This window comes from Felis catus, chromosome B2, assembly GCF_018350175.1.
Source record: "Felis catus isolate Fca126 chromosome B2, F.catus_Fca126_mat1.0, whole genome shotgun sequence".
NCBI classification, from domain to species: Eukaryota; Metazoa; Chordata; class Mammalia; order Carnivora; family Felidae; genus Felis; species Felis catus.
In genome coordinates, this window is record NC_058372.1 from 79,465,915 (window position 1) to 79,483,981 (window position 18,067).

Below are 18,067 nucleotides of genomic sequence, written 5' to 3' on the forward strand. Positions count from 1 at the left end.
GAAAGGAGCATACAAATGCAGAGGAGGGAAAATAAATGTAGGATGGCTGAATACAAATGGCAAATTTTACAGACTTTGTTATTCTGCTCAAGGTTTGCCAAGATCACAGCCTGGATATTATGGAGAAGACAAGGTAGAAAGTAAAGAATATCCAGAATATGAAATTCATCAGATCAAAACTATGCCTCACTCCCAAATCCCCGGGGCCATTTTATAGTATCAAGTCTGGAGAAATGCACCTCATCATTTTCACTCCTTCTCCACTCAGAGGTAGGAAGCTGTTACAAAGGTAACACTGTTACAATACTACATATCTATTAATAAACCCTAAGACATTGTTACATAGCTATTAAAAATATATATCAACTTAACTTCTGCTAATCCTTACTACCAATTTAATAGATTCCAAACTTATTCTAACCCAAAAAAATTAGATATAATTTTAACATTTTGAAAATAAGCAATCAGGCAATTTTTATTTATCCTTCAAAATTATACATCCATAAGGAGGAGGGCATGGAAGGGACAAATCATCCAAATTGTCTGTATCTGAATCTTTAGCTGTATCTATCCTTATAAATTTATCCTTGTAGAATGAACAGTCTTAGAAGCACACAAGGCAAACTTAAATTTACCATCTGATATCCCTATATTGCTTAAAATTTTACCATGTATTAATATTAATTTTTTAATTTACTTCATTTTTAATTCAAAATAATATGAAAAAATGAACACACATATGTAAAACATACTTGTTATTTAACTATTTGGATTCACTACACTAAGCATTAATACAACTGCTTTATAACCAAAAAAAAAAAAAAAACAAAATCAAGACCACAATGATGATAATGGTTATCTCTATGTGATAAAATCACTTAGTTTCTTCTTTTCACTTGTTATTTTCTGAACTTTGTTTAATGAGCCTGTGTTACTCATAAAATCCACCCCCCCAAAAAGCTAGAAAATGCTAGGTTGGAAGGAAAGATGGGTTTCCAACAAAGAAAGACAAATAAAAGGAAATATTTTGATATATTCCCTAATAAAAAAATATGTATGTGTGTATATATATATATATATATATATATATATATATATAATTACTAAAAAGCAAAGCATGTTGAAATAGTGTCATTATATTCACCTAACATTAAAATCAAGTTGTATCTGCCCCACTCCATATCTTCATAGATATCTCTTAAGGTCACTACAAGCACAATGTAGATGAAGATAACATGATCCAAAAGGTGTAACTGCCACCTTGACATTCAAAAGCTTCTTACAAAAATTAAGTGCAACCTATATCATCTTCAAAATAACATTGAAAAATGAAAAGGTGAAAACAGCATCTCAGAGAAATATCTGCATCCCCATTTTAATTGCAGTGTTATTCACAATAGTCAAGATATGGAAACAACCTAAATAACTATCAACAGATGAATAAAGATGTGCTATATAAATACAATGGATTATTATTCAGCCATAAGAAAGAAGGAAATTTGGCCATTTACAACAACACAGATGGACCTTGAGGACATTGTGCTAAGTGAAATAAGTCAGTCAGAGGAAGACAAATACTAGATGATAGCACTTATATGTGGAATCTAAAAAAAATCAAACTGATAGAAACAGAGACTAGAACGGTGGTTACCAGGGGCTGAGAAGGTAGAGGAAGTGGGGAAGTACTGGTCAAGGGTATAAAATTCCAGTTACAAGACAAATAAGTTCCAGGAATCTAATGTACACCATAGTGGTGACCGTAAATAATACTGTATTATACACTTGAAAGTTGCTAAGACAACAGATCTTAAATATTCTCACCACAAAAGAGAAATGGTCATTATGTGAAGTGATGGAGATGTTAGCTAACAGTACTCATCTTGCAATCTATACATGTATCAAATCAACACATTCTACACCTTAAGCTTACATAATGTTATATGTCAATTATATCTCAATAAAACTGGAAGAAAAACCTAAACTATATATATGTTCTGTCAATTATTCTGAAATATTGTCTTTATTTTGAAAAAGTTAATAGGACTTCTATATTAACATCTGTTAAAATAATTACTTCAACTATCAAAACATTTGATGAAAAAATACATATTGCAATGCCATAAAAATAAGGATTACAAAATAGAAAAAGTTAAATATTACTGAGGATCATAAAATTTATACTAATTAAAAGCATAAGAATATCAAACTGAAGATAAGCTTTGTTGTAAGACTGTAACACCCACAAGAGTGTATAAAAATCACAAAAAGTATTAGCAAAAATTAAGAGAAAAATATCCGAAGGAACAAAATAGAGAACAAAATATTCGAAGGAACAAAGTATCAGAAAGACTTGGTAATTTTTAGATTATAAACTGACAACACATCTGTTAATTTTAGAAGTGCTCAACAACCACAAAACACAGGTGGTGGGCAGCAGACATGCCAAAAAGGACAATATCATCAAGAGAAAACACTCTCAAACTTAAATTTGGTATAGATTTATGTCAAACTAACAGAACTTGGGGGGCAGGGGGACCTGGCTGGCTCAGTAGGTGGAGTATGGAACGCTTGATCTCAGGGTTGTGAGTTCAAGCCCTACGCTGGCTGCAAAGATTACTCAAAAATATAATCTTTAATAAAAAAGAAGTCTGAAACCAAAAATGAAGGAGAATGAGAGAAACTGACTTACATAACTAAGAATACTAGCAAAACAAAAATTATATATTTGAAACATGATTATTTTGCTGTTCAAGTCAGAAATTCACACTCCAAGAGTACAAACCTTCTTTACCAACAAAGCAGTATTCTTCAAGTATTAGAATTATTTGTATAATTTGTTTTAGAAATCTAACTTACCGAGTACCATCTGCTTTCCAGCTTACTTTATATGGCTTCTGCTCCAAAAGTTTAATATTTTGCTTGTCCATGGAAACAGGCTGTGCTCCAGGGAATCCAGACCTTAAAGAAGAACATTTTATTACTATTATGGCTGGCATCCATACAAAGCAATACGTCCTAAACCAATCTCACATTAGTCACACACTTACCACAACATTCTCCCTATCATGAGATTAATGTCAACTGGAAAAATATCAGCTTTCCCAAGAATGCTAACAAAACATTATCTTCTAGACATTTTGGATGTGAGTTAACAAGATTCTAATTGCCACTACATACTATAACTACTGGGCTTTTTAAATATTAATATTCATGATCTAAAACTAAAGCAGCTATGTTTACAAGTTTACTTCAGGAAGAAGTTTCAATCTTGCTTGCCTTAATTATCATACATTATTCTAGACCTCATACTCCTCCATCATGACTCTGCCAACTTGGCATTAACTCTATGAGGTTGGCAAATTTCTGCTCAAAAGATGCCCAGAAGTGACAAAACAGGAGAAATATAGGTCAAGATTGAAGTACACTGGCAAGGGTTTAACACAACACTGAAATCATTATTACTTCATTTCATCTTTTAGTTAAAATTATTTCTGGGTAATTGATCTTAATATACCAGTCAAAAAGTTCTTTACATGAAGAATTTTTAACAATTAGCAATCCTGTTTCATCACGTTCCAGCTGTATTACAATTTTCTGCCACAGACAGCAATGATCAACAGAAATGACCATAGACAAGACCTGAGAGCAAAAGATTAGAACAATGAACTCTCTCCTGAATCTCCTCCCATGAAATGACTGATAGATATTTTCAGGTCATGGTGGGGGGCAGAACATAAATATATACATATACTTATATACATAAAACTGATTCCCCCAGGTTTCTGATTACAGAAAAACTGGAAAATGTGGTACATTCAAGTGCCACCTATTCTCCCTTAATACAAACATTAATCAGCAATAGTAGAATCAAGCACACTAAAATACTGGATAGTGACAAAAGTAACTTTCTATTCTATTCAGAAGACATGTCTGAGTCATTTCATTTTGACTCAACTGTCTAGTAGTCTAATTTTGACTCAACTGTTCTTGAAAAAAATCTGATAAACTCTTGCTTGATATCTTTTTAAGCACTCTGTGTAAACATTCAATCTTCAAGGAGCAAAGAAACTGTGTCAATGTTTGCATTAATGTTAAATGTTGCAGAGTAAGAGTAAGTTTTACTTAAAACTTTAAAATGGTTATTACCCTTCCCAGCCACAGAATTGATGACACTTCTGCTGTACCTCTCCTAACTTTGGTTGAGTTGTTACTTGAGTTACACCTTTAACAGTTACACCTTCCAGGAAAATAGCACCCTTAAGATAAAAAAAAAAGGAAGAAGAAGAAAAATATTTTGTTAGAAGTGAAAATCTATTTCCAAAGTCAAGACTGAAAGATAGACTTGCTTATTTTTACGTCTGAGCAAATATATGAAACAGAAATGGTCTGCTCCAGAAAGATCTATAAACTCCCCCTGGGATTGTACACTCACTTTCCTTAATCCAGCATATGCTTTTCAATGTACATATATAGCCCAGTGTCTATATCATATTTCAAAGTACTCAAATGGACATTACTCATTAATAACAGCAATAACAACTTACCTACCATTTACTCAGAGGTAGGCAAAGGATCTGACATTTTACAAACATTTTCTCTAATTCTTATAACAGCTATGAAAAGTAGATTACAGGGTATTTATTTCACAAATGAGTAAATGAGACTGAATGCAATTTATTTGAGAGGTAAAAACAGAATTTGAACCCAGGTCTACACTATACCATTCACTAATAGCTCTCACTATGGACAGAAAGAGGAGCTATATCTCTGATAGAGTATGGATTTTAAGAGGATAAACACCCACGATATATATACCTTTGTAAACTAGAATAAGAGTGTAACAGTAGACAAAGTGGTAGAGTCTTCAGATATAAGAAAAACTATTACTCATCACTGAATTTTTAATTTAAATTCTTTAACTCACAACTACATAAAGTGTCTTATTGTACTTCATAGCAAGCATATTTTTAAAATATCACAGAAGTGAAGCAGATGGAGAATTTATATATGAAATAAATAAAGAACACTCCTGGAAATTTTAAAGACTAAAAATACAGTCTAGATTCATGTTACAATTACTTTCAGACCCATAAGAGGGCTGGCATCAGTCTCAAGAAAAATCCATGAAACAACTCTAGCTGTTAACGTAATTAAGGAATAAAAAATATGGTCTACAAGCTGCAATGATCAACCTTCTGGCAAAGATTTGGCAACTCGAGCCACTTGGAAAGGAAAAAAAAGAACACAGTATTTAGTCCATGTACGTCCCTGTCAAATCTGGAAGAGTCCTGAGTAATCCAGCAGACACTAGTCCTACTTTTTGCCCCTAATTCTGAATCACTTTTTATAGTTATCTTATATGTCATCAACTCTGTTTTCCATAATAAGCACACTTAGAGATTTCAAGAGCCAAAGGATTAAAGAGTACCATTCCTCTCATATGACACCATCACCTCTTTTTACCTTCTGCTTTAGGACCATTCTACCATTAAATACAGTAACTAAAGAATGAGGATAAGAACTAGGTTCACAAGATATTTAGTGATTGAGATACTCAGATAACTGCAATATCCTTATAAAGCTATATCCTATATATACTCATTAAAAAGAGAAAGCATTCAGAGAGTTCAACATTCAGCACCATTATTCCAAAGGTACTAACAGCACAGGATTTTTTTTAAGTTTTACATGAAAAAGGTTTACTCATGAGCATGTATTTCCTGAGGAATATTCAGAAATCAATTATAATTTCTGAAAACCAAGGGCCAAAGTATCATAAATTATTCCTAAAAACATATTCTTTTTTTGGCAAATAAAAAGGACCAAAACACAGAAATAGGATCAATATTCAACCAAGTACTTTCCTAGAATATTACTAGGAAATATTTTAATAATTCTATGCAGCTGAACAAGCTAAATATTTTTTTTAAGTTTATTTATTCATTTTGAGAGAGTGAGAGAGCAGGGGAGGGGCAGAGGGAGAGAAAGAATCCAAAGCAGGCTCTGTCCTGCCAGCAAAGTACTGAATGAATATCTGGGATCATCTCTTTCTCTTTTTTTTTTTTTTTTTTTAAGTTTATTTACCTTGAGAGACAGAAACAGAGTGAGTCAGGGAGGGTCAGAGTGAGAGAGGGAGACAGAGAATCCCAACCAAGCTCCACGCTGTCAGCACACAGCCTGACACAGGGCCCCAGCTCACAAACTGGGAGATCAAGACCTGAGCCAAGATCAAGAGCCAGACACTTAACCAACTGGGCCACCCAGGCACCCCAAGCTAAATATTGTTTTTAATTTAAAAGAATAAATATTGAGCCTCAGTACATACTTAACAACTATTAAGCTTGTTTATAAAAGATATGTCCAACCATCTAGCAAATGCCTCTCATTCATTTATGTTTCTTCTTCCTTAATCTTTCCTACAATGTCTCAATTTCTTTTTTACTGTCTTCCCCTACTTTCTTCTGCAATAATAATTAATCAGAAAATGGTAGAAATATGTCCATTAAAAACAGTAAGGCTGGGGCGCCTGGGTGGCGCAGTCGGTTAAGCGTCCGACTTCAGCCAGGTCACGATCTCGCGGTCCGTGAGTTTGAGCCCCGCGTCGGGCTCTGGGCTGATGATGGCTCAGAGTCTGGAGCCTGTTTCCGATTCTGTGTCTCCCTCTCTCTCTGCCCCTCCCTCGTTCATGCTCTGTCTCTCTCTGTCCCAAAAATAAATAAACGTTGGAAAAAAAAAAAAAGCTATAAAAAACAGTAAGGCTGATGTACTTTATACACCAATAATATTTAGTAACTTTTTAGCTTAATTTGCTGTTTTGACCGTCATTACAAGTTTCCTCTGACAGAAATGTATTATTTAAAATTATGTAATAATTTCAAAAAGGATCACTAAATCTAAATAGCAATGTCTTAAGTCTGGAACTATTTTCAAACATACTATAATTGAGATTCAAAGTCAATGACATTTACTTTCACTTTTTAACAAACTACCATTTCAGTTTGTGGCAATAAAGAAATATCAAAAGTGAAAAGAAGATAACGTATGCTTAAGATGAAAGAAGTGTATTTCATAAACAGAGTCTGCCAGACTTAAAATGGAAATTCATATGGCTATCACAAAAAGGAAAAAAGGAATCAATGATCAGTCAGAGGGAAATTGAGGAAAGTTTTACAGAAGATGGGGTCAAATTATATGTAAGAAGTGAGTGTTATCTGTGTGTGTGTATGTGTGTGTGTGTGTGCGTGCGTGAAGGAATGAGTAAGCAAGTATGTGTGTAATGTGTAACAAGGATATTTTAGTAATGAAGAAAAGGCACTAACAGTTTTATTCAAAGAGATGATCCCAGGGCCACCTGGGTGGCTCAGTCTGTTAAGCATCCGACTCTTGGTCTTGGCTCAGATCATGATCTCCAAGTTTCCTTAGTCCGAGCCCCATGTGAGGAGCCTGTGGGATTCTCTGTCTCCCTCTCTGGCTCCCCCACTCACGCTGTCTCTGTCCCTCTCAAAATAGATAAACTTTAAACAGAGAGAGTGAGAGAGAGACATGATCCCAGCCATCAATTCAAAGAAGCAAACAACATAACTATAGGTCATACTCTTCCAAATCAATACAAGCACGTATTCAAAAGATGAACAAAGGTGTCAGGAATGTGAGGGCCACGTACAGGACATGCGTGACTATTAAAAACCCTAAAGTTACTATCGGAATTCACTACAATGAGTCCATCACTTCAAATCATAGTCATATCAATATGAGTCAGGAAAGGGGAACTCTAACAAAAATAAAGTGTCAAACCAAAATAAGTTCACTGTGTTGAGATGTGAACCATAAAAATTAGTCACTCTTGGATTGCTTCTGTTAACTATCTTCAACTCAGATTGAAATAACAGGAAAACGAAAGTTTTCCAACCATTGATTTGCCAATTATTTACATCTACATTTCTCATGACTGTCACCAATACTTGGACATCACCCAAAATCAACTCTCCAGTCATCTTTCCTCTCTGATGGTCCTGTCCTCACTGCTTTGGAGCTCCTTCTCCTTAGTTAATCTTATCACTAATTACCTTCCCAAAGAGTTCCAATATAATCCCTAGAATCTCTTTTTCATAAATAACCTATAACCTCAACCTTTTTCATGAACACCTCGTCCCCTATGTCTTAACTAAGAGCTAATTCTCCACCAAGAAGACCACTTCTCTCTTAAATAAAAACACTCATTTTCCCACTGCCCAAGTCCCATAGGGATAGTGTAAAGCATTCACCTATATCCTCACTTGTTCTCCTTGCCTCTCAATTAGACTTAAATCCATTCAGCTGTATCACTCAACTGTGGTAGAGCAGACATCCACTGTAGTTGGTGGCACAACAGCTGCTCTCTCATCCACAAAGACAGGACCCTAACAGCCAGGACCCTAACAGCCATGTTACATGACATTACAAGATAACATCCCACTCCAGCCAAAGTTGATGGGAGCATGAGCAAACCACTAACTCAGTCTGAATCCATTAGATTCTCTCTTCTGGTAACCTGGAATTGGGATTCAAAAGTCTCTACATGTGGCTAAAATTACAACATGTAAGCTCAGAAGATACAGGACAGTTATAATCTCCCAGGTAAAAAAGGAATCACAAAGAGCCAGTCTCAAAAGACAAAGCTAGTGAAATGTATGACACAAAAGGAAAGAAACAGAAATAGAAAAAAAGCAAAGATGAGAAAATAAGAACAAAGAGCAGAAACTAGGTTCTAAATAGCTTTCTAGGTCCAGGCTCCAGTCCCTTCCTGAGATCTGGCTTTGAGTCCTACCCATTCACTCATAGTAATTTCTTCTTCCTATTGAAGCTAGTTTGAGTTAATTTCTGATACTTGCAACCAAAGAGTCTAAAGTAGTAAAACACTCTATTCTTCGTGTACTGACATCCAGTCATTTCTCCATGTTCATCAAAAACAGTATTTCTCACTGCACTAACTTCTATCACTACATTGGTAACATCAACATCCATTAGATAATCTTTACCCATCAAACAACCTAGGCTTCACAGTTCAAATTTCATTTGCAATGACCATCATCTTTGCATAACTTGAACAACATGCTCCATGGCCACACCATCATCATTCCATACTGCTCTACCTTTCCATTCATCAATTCAACTCACACTGATTGAGTATGCACAACATCCTAAAGCCAACATGCCACTCTTTGACCTTTTTCATTGAATTGCTTAACTCTTTTACCCTAACTATGCTCACTGTTCAATTTCACCAAGACTAACAGTCCCTTCACCTCTCCCTCTTCTCAGTGTAACAGCCTTACCTTACTTCCTATTCAGCTAGACTCTATGGCTGATAACTTCAATTCTTCTATGCCTGATATCCTCAGTACTCCTCAACCTTTTGTCCTTCCATCACACCCATACCAAATGTACCCAACCTTGTATCAACCTACCATTAATCTTCTCTACTCCCACCCACAGACAGCTGAAATTCACAGAGGAAAAAATCACAGTCTCAGTGCTATGGATGAGATTTCCCTCCTCTTGTGGAAGACCTATTTCTCCATCTGCTTTTGAACTCCATTCCCTTTCATTTCCTCGGACATTGCTGTATCATTTATTCCCTAAATTATTTTCAAGGTCATTGACTCCACAGCTGCTTATCCACAAGCAATAAATATGCTGGAATTTATTCCATACTAAACAGCCTTTCTGATTCTATCTGCATTAAGCAGTCACCCTTCCTCTCCCTTTCTGATCATAACTAAACTACATGAATGAACAGCCTGTACTAGTGTGCAGAAAAAGGCCAATACACCAAGTCTGCTTACAAGGTTGGCGCCTGGGAACAAGATTCTCAGAGTGCTCTTAGTCAACTGATAAGGGTGATTCACCATGCCTAGACTATCCATACGAACAATAGGGCTTATGCTGAACAAACACTTTCCTTCTGGGATTGTGTAACTTTTGGTACACACATAGGCTGCCTACATGACCAGCCATTACTAAAAACTTGGGCACTAGGGCTCTAGTGAGCTCTAATGAGCTTCCCCAGGCAGAAACATCAGACATGTTGTTGCATCTTCACTGCTGCTGGGAAAATAAGCTCTGCACAACCTCTCATGGGAAGAAGAGAGCATAAGAAAGCCTACATATGGAATCCACCAGACTCCACTTGTCTTTTTCCCTTATGATACAGTTGTATATCCTTGGAATATCACTATAATAAACTTTGGCTGTGACTACAACTATATGCTGAGTCCTAGTAAATCTCCAAAAGTGGGGGTGGTATTGAGGACCCCTAACACAATTCTATCTCCATTTTCTCACCTCCCGTCAGCTTCTTAAAATCATTAATCTGACCTGTCCCTACTGCATATTACAGAAAATAATCCTCATATTTGTCCCCTCTGTGACATTTCATACTATCAAGTCACTCACATCACTACCTAACTCTAAACTATTTTTCATATTTCTTTGTCCTCCTGTGCTACATCCAGGAAGAATTTCCTAGATAAATCTTCCAGCTTGATAATTTCCTCTACAGCTAACTTCATTCTGCTATCCAACCCACCTGCGGGGTTGTTAGGTTGGTTTTTTGTTTTGTTTTGCTTTAGTTTTAGTTTATGTGTTTATTTTTGAGAAAGAAAGAGCAAGCGGTGGAGGAGCAGAAAGAGAAGGAGAGAGGGAAAGAATCCCAAACAGGCCCTGCAATGTCAGTGCAAGTCCCAACATGGGGCTCAAACCTATGAACCATGAGGTCATGATCTGAGCCGAAATCAAGAGTCCGACACTTAACCTACTGAGCCACCCAGGTGCCCAGGGAGGGGGGTTAATTATCATTTCCAACGTCTCTAATTGGTTCTTTTTCCTAATAGTCGGCCATTATTTTATAGATTGATATCTTCTCTCATCTTGCAAATGTTCTGTTCGCTTTTTATAAACTGCTCCCTCTGGCATTACCTAAAAAGAATGAAGCAGTTAAAAATGTACTAAGAAAAGATATCCAGAGGTGCCTGAGTGGATCAGTTGGTTATGCGTCCAACTCTTAACTTCAGCTCAGGTCATGATCTCACAGTTGGTGAGTTCAGGCTCCACACTGACAGCACGGAATCTGCTTGGGATCCTCTCCCTTTCTTTCTGCCCCTCTCCCACTTGTGCTCTCTCTCTCCCTCTCTCAAAATAATAAAGAATCTTAAAAAAAAAAAAAAAGACATCCAAGTTTTTAAAAAAGCTGCAGAAAAATACATTTACATTACAAGAGGGTGGAGAGCATAGGGCCAAAACTCAACATATGTATATATAAATACATAGGACAATAAGTATTTAGAAGGATAATCAAAAAGTAGAGAACAGTTGGGAGTGGGAGTGAAAAGACCTTCACTTTTTACTCTATACATTTCTAGATGTTTGTATTTTTTATTAAAAAAAATTGATCTTTATGCCATTTGTGTACACTTTTAAGCTAGGGAAGTAAATGGGAAGAAATTCTTCTAAGATGACAAAATGCCAGTGGTAAGACAAAGGCTGAAGAATTTTAAGTTGTTTTTTTAGTTTTCAAATTTTCTTTAATGTAAGTATACTACTTTAATAAGTAAAAAATATATTTAACAATTTTAGAATGTATGAGTATGATTTGAAAAGAGGGGGAAAAAACTACTTAAGTGCTTTGAAATCAAAGCTACCCGCTTTCTCCAAAACAAGAGAAGGGACGATTTCTGTTTTTGGCAATGGCAGACTAGCTTATTGAGATCAATTCTGCAGCCACGAGAAAAAGCTAGATAAAATGTTAAAATCACCTGTTTGAAGACCCTGGAGAATCACAAAGGCAGTAAGAGCTTGACGGGCCAAGAACTCAGAAGGAAAGGAACCCAGAGAGGTGAGCTAGACATCTGGTATAGAATTTCCTCTACAGGCACTGTTTTCAAAATGGTACCTGGGAAGCTAAACACAGCTTTCAAGAATATCACAGGAATGGGAAAATAAAAACTGGAGTTCCAGGCCCCTGAGGAGGAAAGCTCCTGGTTATTTCTCCAGGCTTTCAGTTAGGATCCCCAAAGGTCTATATTCTAAGAATTCAGTTGCATCAAAAAGATACTGGCCCCCCAAAACTAAAGACTAGTTTCTAAATAATTCAATCCTGAGTTAAGATGCCCTATTCCTAACGCTGTGTAGCAACAAAAGTAAATGTTCTCTGAAGAAAACATTTTATTCTCAAATTATTTCTACAATTTCTCAGACCTAATGCCTAATAATCACAAATATGCAGGTATGCCAAAAAAGAAACAACTGACTAAAAATCAAAAGGACATGAGAAGAAAAACTAAAAAAGACCTAGAAGAGAGCTACATCAATTAGTCATCTGACAAGGTTTTAAAATAACTGGAATTAATAAATTCAAAAAACTAAATGATAAGATGAAGAATTCCAACACAGAAACTGAAAACTGTTTTAAAACTCAAATGAAAATTCCAAAAGTGAAAGTAAAATAACTGAAATTATATACTCAATGGATGGATTTAACATCAGCTTATAGCCACAGAGGCATTAGTACACTAGAAGATAGGTCAGAAGAGAATATCCAGTTTGAAAACGGAAAAAAAAAGTGGAAAATATAGAAAAGAACATAAGAAACAGTAGGAGAAGTGGGGGGAAAAGCCTACTGGGTGAGTCTCAGAAGGAAAAGGGAAAAAGAATGGATTTGAACCATATTTGAAGATATAATGCCTGAGAATTGTCTAAAACTAACAATAACAACAACAAATCCAACAGTAGATTCAAGAATCACTATAAATAGAAGGCAGGATAAATACACAAAGAAAACTCCAAGTAGAAATATCATAGTAAAAGTGTTGAAAATCAAAAACAAAAGAAATTAGCTTCAGAGAAGCAACTTCTTTTTTTTTAAACAATTTTTTTAATGCTTATTTATTTTTGAAAGAGAGAGAGACAGAGCATGAGCTGGGGAGGGGCAGAGAGAGAGGGAGACACAGAATCTAAAGCAGGCTCCAGGCTCTGAGCTGTCAGCACAGAGCCCACTGCAGGGCTGGAACTCACGGACCACGAACGAGATCATGACCTGAGCCAAAGTCAAACCAAATGAACCACCCAGGCACCCCAAGAAGCAACTTCTTAATAGAAATGGATTATGGAGTATCTTCAAAGTGCCAATCCAAAATTCTACACTGAGAACAAACATTCTTCAAAATGACTACAAGAAAAGACATTCTTACATAAATACTGAATGTGTTGCACAGACCCACATTAAAGAAAATACTAAAGGGAACTCTTCAGTTAGAAGAAAAACTATCCAAATGGAACCATAAAAATATATGAAAGAAAGAAGAACACAAGAAATGATAAATATGTATATTTAGATAAGTATATCTAATAAACATTCACTGTACAAAATGATGATGAGGATGATGCCTTACGGGGTTTAAAATGCATGTTGAATTAAGATACACAATACCAAAAAGGCAGGAAGAGGTAAACGGAATCAAAGATTCTTGCATTGTTTAAAAAGTGGCAAAAGTACTAATATATACCAGACTTTAACAAGTCCAACACAGATCCTGAAATCTTTTTTCTTTTTTAATGTTTATTTATTATTGAGAGACAGAGAGAGACACAGCATGAGCATGGAGGGGCAGAGAGAGGAGGAGACACAGAATCTGAAGCAGGCTCCAGGCTCTGAGCTGTCAGCACAGAGCCCAACGCGGGGCTCGAACCCACAAACCACGAGATCATGACCTGAGTCGAAGTCAGATGTTTAACCTACTGAGCCACCCAGGTGCCCCCAGATACTGAAATCTTGAATAACTACTAAAATAACAGTAAAAGAATGTATAACTACCAAGCAATGGGTTGGGGTGATATAAAAACAATTAAGCATAAAGAAGACAAGAAAGAAAAATAAAAAGAACATACCATAAGTGGGAGGTTGGGAGGGGAGACTGCTAAGTTTTAAATCTAATTACATCAGTAAAATAAATGTGTATGGACCAAATACTCCAATAAGGCAAAAACTGTTCACTGGATAAATAAAAGCCAACAACACAATGCTTATAAAAGACATACCTTAAATAAAAGATAATGTTTGAAAGCAAAAGGATAGAAAAAAAGATAATCCATATGAACACTATCCAAAAGAATGTTTGTGCAATCAATCATACTAACATTAGATATTTCCAATGCTAAAAGTGAAGACACTGGGAAAATACAATAATCCTTTACACATATTTGTATAAACTAAATATCACTCCAAATACATAAAGCAAAACTTGACAGAACTAGAAAGAGAAATAGGTAAATCCACAATCATAGTAGGGAAACAAGATTTAGGATTTTATTTTAAATGTTATTTATTTTCCTGAAAGAAACGTGCCCATCTTGGCTATGTTTCTCTTAGTGCTGCTGAAGCTCACTTGCAACTATAGACATTTAATAATACTTGATATTATAAAATAATTGTCATTTTTAAGGCCCCTGCTTCTGGGGGGGAAAAAAAGGAACCTGCAAACTTTAGTATATTTTGCAAAATATTAACTCTTTTCTTTAAACTCTTTTATACAAGTACTATATTGTAATTAAAAAACACATTAAGCATATATATGTTCATATTTAATGTTGTTCTTAAAAATATAGTTGAACAAAAAATGATACTAAAAGAAAGTAATCATCTATGCTATGTTATGCTATTAGCCCTTCTTTAGAATGTGATTCTTATTTTTCTAGGTATGTGATTCATTAACCAATGAGTTATACTAACAGAATAAGTTTTTTTTTTTTAATTACTTCTACGTTTCAAAGCAATGAACACTTTTCAGTGGCCTCAAAGTCTTGAAGTTTGAAACATGTAAGTACATATTAAAACAATGTTTTTCAAAGAGGGACTTTGTCTTAAAAGCCAAATGACTTATATTATATGATTTACATATAATACAGGCAAGGGCCTGTGAATCATTGCCTACTAATGACTTGTAGACTTTTACTGCTCAACTATGATATCCCACGTTCCTTAATTATTAACTTCATTAAATTTAATTATCTCCACACTGTCCCTTTGGACTATACCATATACTTGGGTATGCACAACCAGTACTCTCCTTTTCAGCGTCTCTCCTGAACCCCCAAGAAAAGAGAACTCCTAATGGTTTTGTTTGGCCTTTTAATGGGAGTTGTGCATAGAATCAGGAAGATTAATGGGAGTTGTCCACAGAAAAGTCTTCTCAGTTCAATTTTACAGAAAATATGAAAGTATCACCCATGAGGAGGAGCAGAATTTATATGTAAAGGTATTTTAACTACGTGACAATTTTGTAGATCATTAGCAAAAATTTTCCTATGTAGTTGGAATCTCTCAATACTTTGCAAAAAAAAAAGAAAAAAATAGTAAATTCTCAATCTAACATGTAAGAGTTCTTTGGGGGATGGGCTAAATGAGTGATGGGCATTAAGGAAGGTACTTGTTGGGATGAGCACTGGGTGTTATATGTAAATGAGAAATCACTAAATTCTACTCCTGAAACCACTATTATGCTGTATGTTAATTTGATTTAAATAAAATTTAAAAAAAAAAGAGTTCTTTAGTTTACCTAAGCAACAAAAACAAGATGAACTTAAACTTCTCCCATAGAAAAGGGACACTCATGGCTATCAAGAATCTTTAGAAACAGCCAGAATGAAATAACCTTATAAATCCAGCTAAACAAACACATAAATCTCAATAAACCTGCAGAAGAAAAAAGTAAAGACTATAATATTTTTAAACATTACCAGTTTTAACCGTTCTTTTCTCCTTTTGCCGAAGGAGGCACTTGACCCAGGTTCTGATTCCTTTTTTCCATCTTCATCCTCATCTTCATCTTCATCATCCTCAAAACACCAATCAGGCAATAGAGGTGGGGGTGGTGCTTCCTCTATATCACCATAGCGACGAAAAAGTTCTTTCAAGTAATCGCCCTTATAAATTCCTGGTGGTCTGGCTTGAGCAAAAGTAGCAACTGCTGCTTCAATGCTATGAAAACAAACACCACGGAGTTTCCTCACTACTCTTCGTTTCTGCAGATTTATCAAAACTCACTCTTTCTATTTCATACATCAAATGAAGTATAATACATTTATTAAATTGACAAATCACAGTCCCCACTCCCAAGGCATTCAATCTATTAAGGGACAAATTCCTTCTGAAATAGATTTAATATAAGATACATTGATAATTCCTAAAACTTAGAGGTAAGCTGCAATGAGTATATAGAAGAGATCTGGGTAAAGTCTGTGAAAAATTTTAAATAAAGCGTTGAAGGTTGAGGTCTGACTCTAAGGGAAATCAAAGAAATGTGAATAGCCATATGAATAAAAGTAAAAGTCTGCTAGCTTTTAAGAACTTTCAACAGACCCAGGTAACAAGAGCAAAGGTCATCAGACAGAGGCTAAGCATAGAGCAGGGCTGACACAGGAGCCTGGGGTTATTGTGAAAAGCACCTGAAAGCCCAGAAAGTCAAAGACAGAAGATATGCAGCTGAGAACATATAAACAGGGAAATATACCATCACATGTGTACTTCAGCTGATTATATTCAGAGAAGGACCTACTGCGTGAAAGGCTTTATAAGCAAAAATGATGACACTCCATCAGTAAACAAGAAAGTTCAGGGAGTAATATTCCATATCCCTGAGGAATTTCAGGCAACAAAGGTTCTAATCTCTCAGGATCACTTCAATAAAGGCATGCTTCAAAGAAAGTAACTCTCTCAAAAATACTTCCTCCACATACCATTCTAAGTTTTTCCTAATATTCTACAGCTATTTTCACGTTTTTTTTTTTGTTTTTTTGTTTTTTTTGTTTTATTTATTTTTGGGACAGAGAGAGACAAAGCATGAATAGGGGAGGGGCAGAGAGAGAGGGAGACACAGAATCGGAAACAGGGTCCAGGCTCTGAGCCATCAGCCCAGAGCCCGACGCGGGGCTCGAACTCACGGACCGCGAGATCGTGACCTGGCCGAAGTCGGACGCTTAACCGACTGCGCCACCCAGGCGCCCCTCTACAGCTACTTTAAAAAGGTATTATTAAAAAAAAAAAAAAACGAATAAGAGATGCCTAGCTGGCTCCATCCAAACAGCATTTGACTCTTGACAGAGTCGTGAATTTCGAGCGGCACTTTGGGCACAGAGCTTACTTTAAAAAAAAAAAAAAAAAGAAGAAGAACAGAACAATAACAACAGTAGTAACTTCCAAAGGTGAATGTAAACAAAATATTGAAGGAAAAACAAAAAAAGTATCTCTGATAATTCTGGAGTATGTGAAAAAATCTGGAAAAGAAAATACATAGTATATAAAAATCCATAAGCACTCAACTAAAATGCTACTTAGTACAAAATACCAGGTAATAAATGGTATTCTAAAGATTAACCAAGTCTAAAATGAAAACCACTTCAAATTTTTAGTCATGACTTCACCAAAAATTTAGCAATATAAAATGATAAAACTAAAAAATTAATACACTTTTTATCAATTACCAGTCTTCTGCCATTATAATAAGAAACAAATACCTCCAATCCATTTTCTCCACCAAAAAGGCACATATGAGGAAACCAGTGCGATTGAAACCATGGGTACAATGAACACCTAGAAAATAAAGTAGCCTTGGTTTAAAATTATCACTTCAGAAACCACATCTTAAAATTCCAACCTGCAATCAAACATTTTAATGATTTTATAAAATTACATTTTTAAAAACCTGGCTCTCTCTTATTAGTAGTAACTTGTCAATTTAACTTGCTTAGAATCTAATTTAAAGCACTAGCCAGAAGTTTAGTATATATTGGTTACAAATTATCTTTAAGATCTGAAGATTTCTCTTAAAACTAAATGATTCCAAGCACTCTAAATAAGAAAGCTGGGTTTTTGTTTTTGTTTTTTTAATTTTAGTGAGAGAGGGGAAAGAGAGGGAGAGAAAGAGGGAGAGAGGGAGGGAGAGAAGGAGGGAGGGGGAGAGAGAGAGAGGGAGGGAGGGAGGGGAAAGGAGAGGGAGAGGGAGAGGGAGAGAGGGAGGGGGGAGAGGGAGGGGGG

The 18,067-nt window shown here is 35.6% G+C and overlaps 1 protein-coding gene across 2 annotated transcripts in view; it reads right to left on the minus strand.

Moving 5' to 3' along the window:
• The window catches only part of RNGTT (RNA guanylyltransferase and 5'-phosphatase), a 312,630-nt gene that overhangs the window by 266,151 nt on the left and 28,412 nt on the right, over positions 1-18,067 (minus strand). For both annotated transcript variants that reach the window (XM_011282466.4, XM_045057829.1), the window contains exons 5-8: positions 17,548-17,623; positions 15,772-16,012; positions 4,147-4,256; positions 2,857-2,958 (exon numbers count right to left, since the gene is read on the minus strand). In XM_011282466.4, coding sequence (XP_011280768.1) covers positions 2,857-2,958; positions 4,147-4,256; positions 15,772-16,012; positions 17,548-17,623 — 529 coding nt within the window. The remainder of the gene's footprint in view (positions 1-2,856; positions 2,959-4,146; positions 4,257-15,771; positions 16,013-17,547; positions 17,624-18,067) is intronic.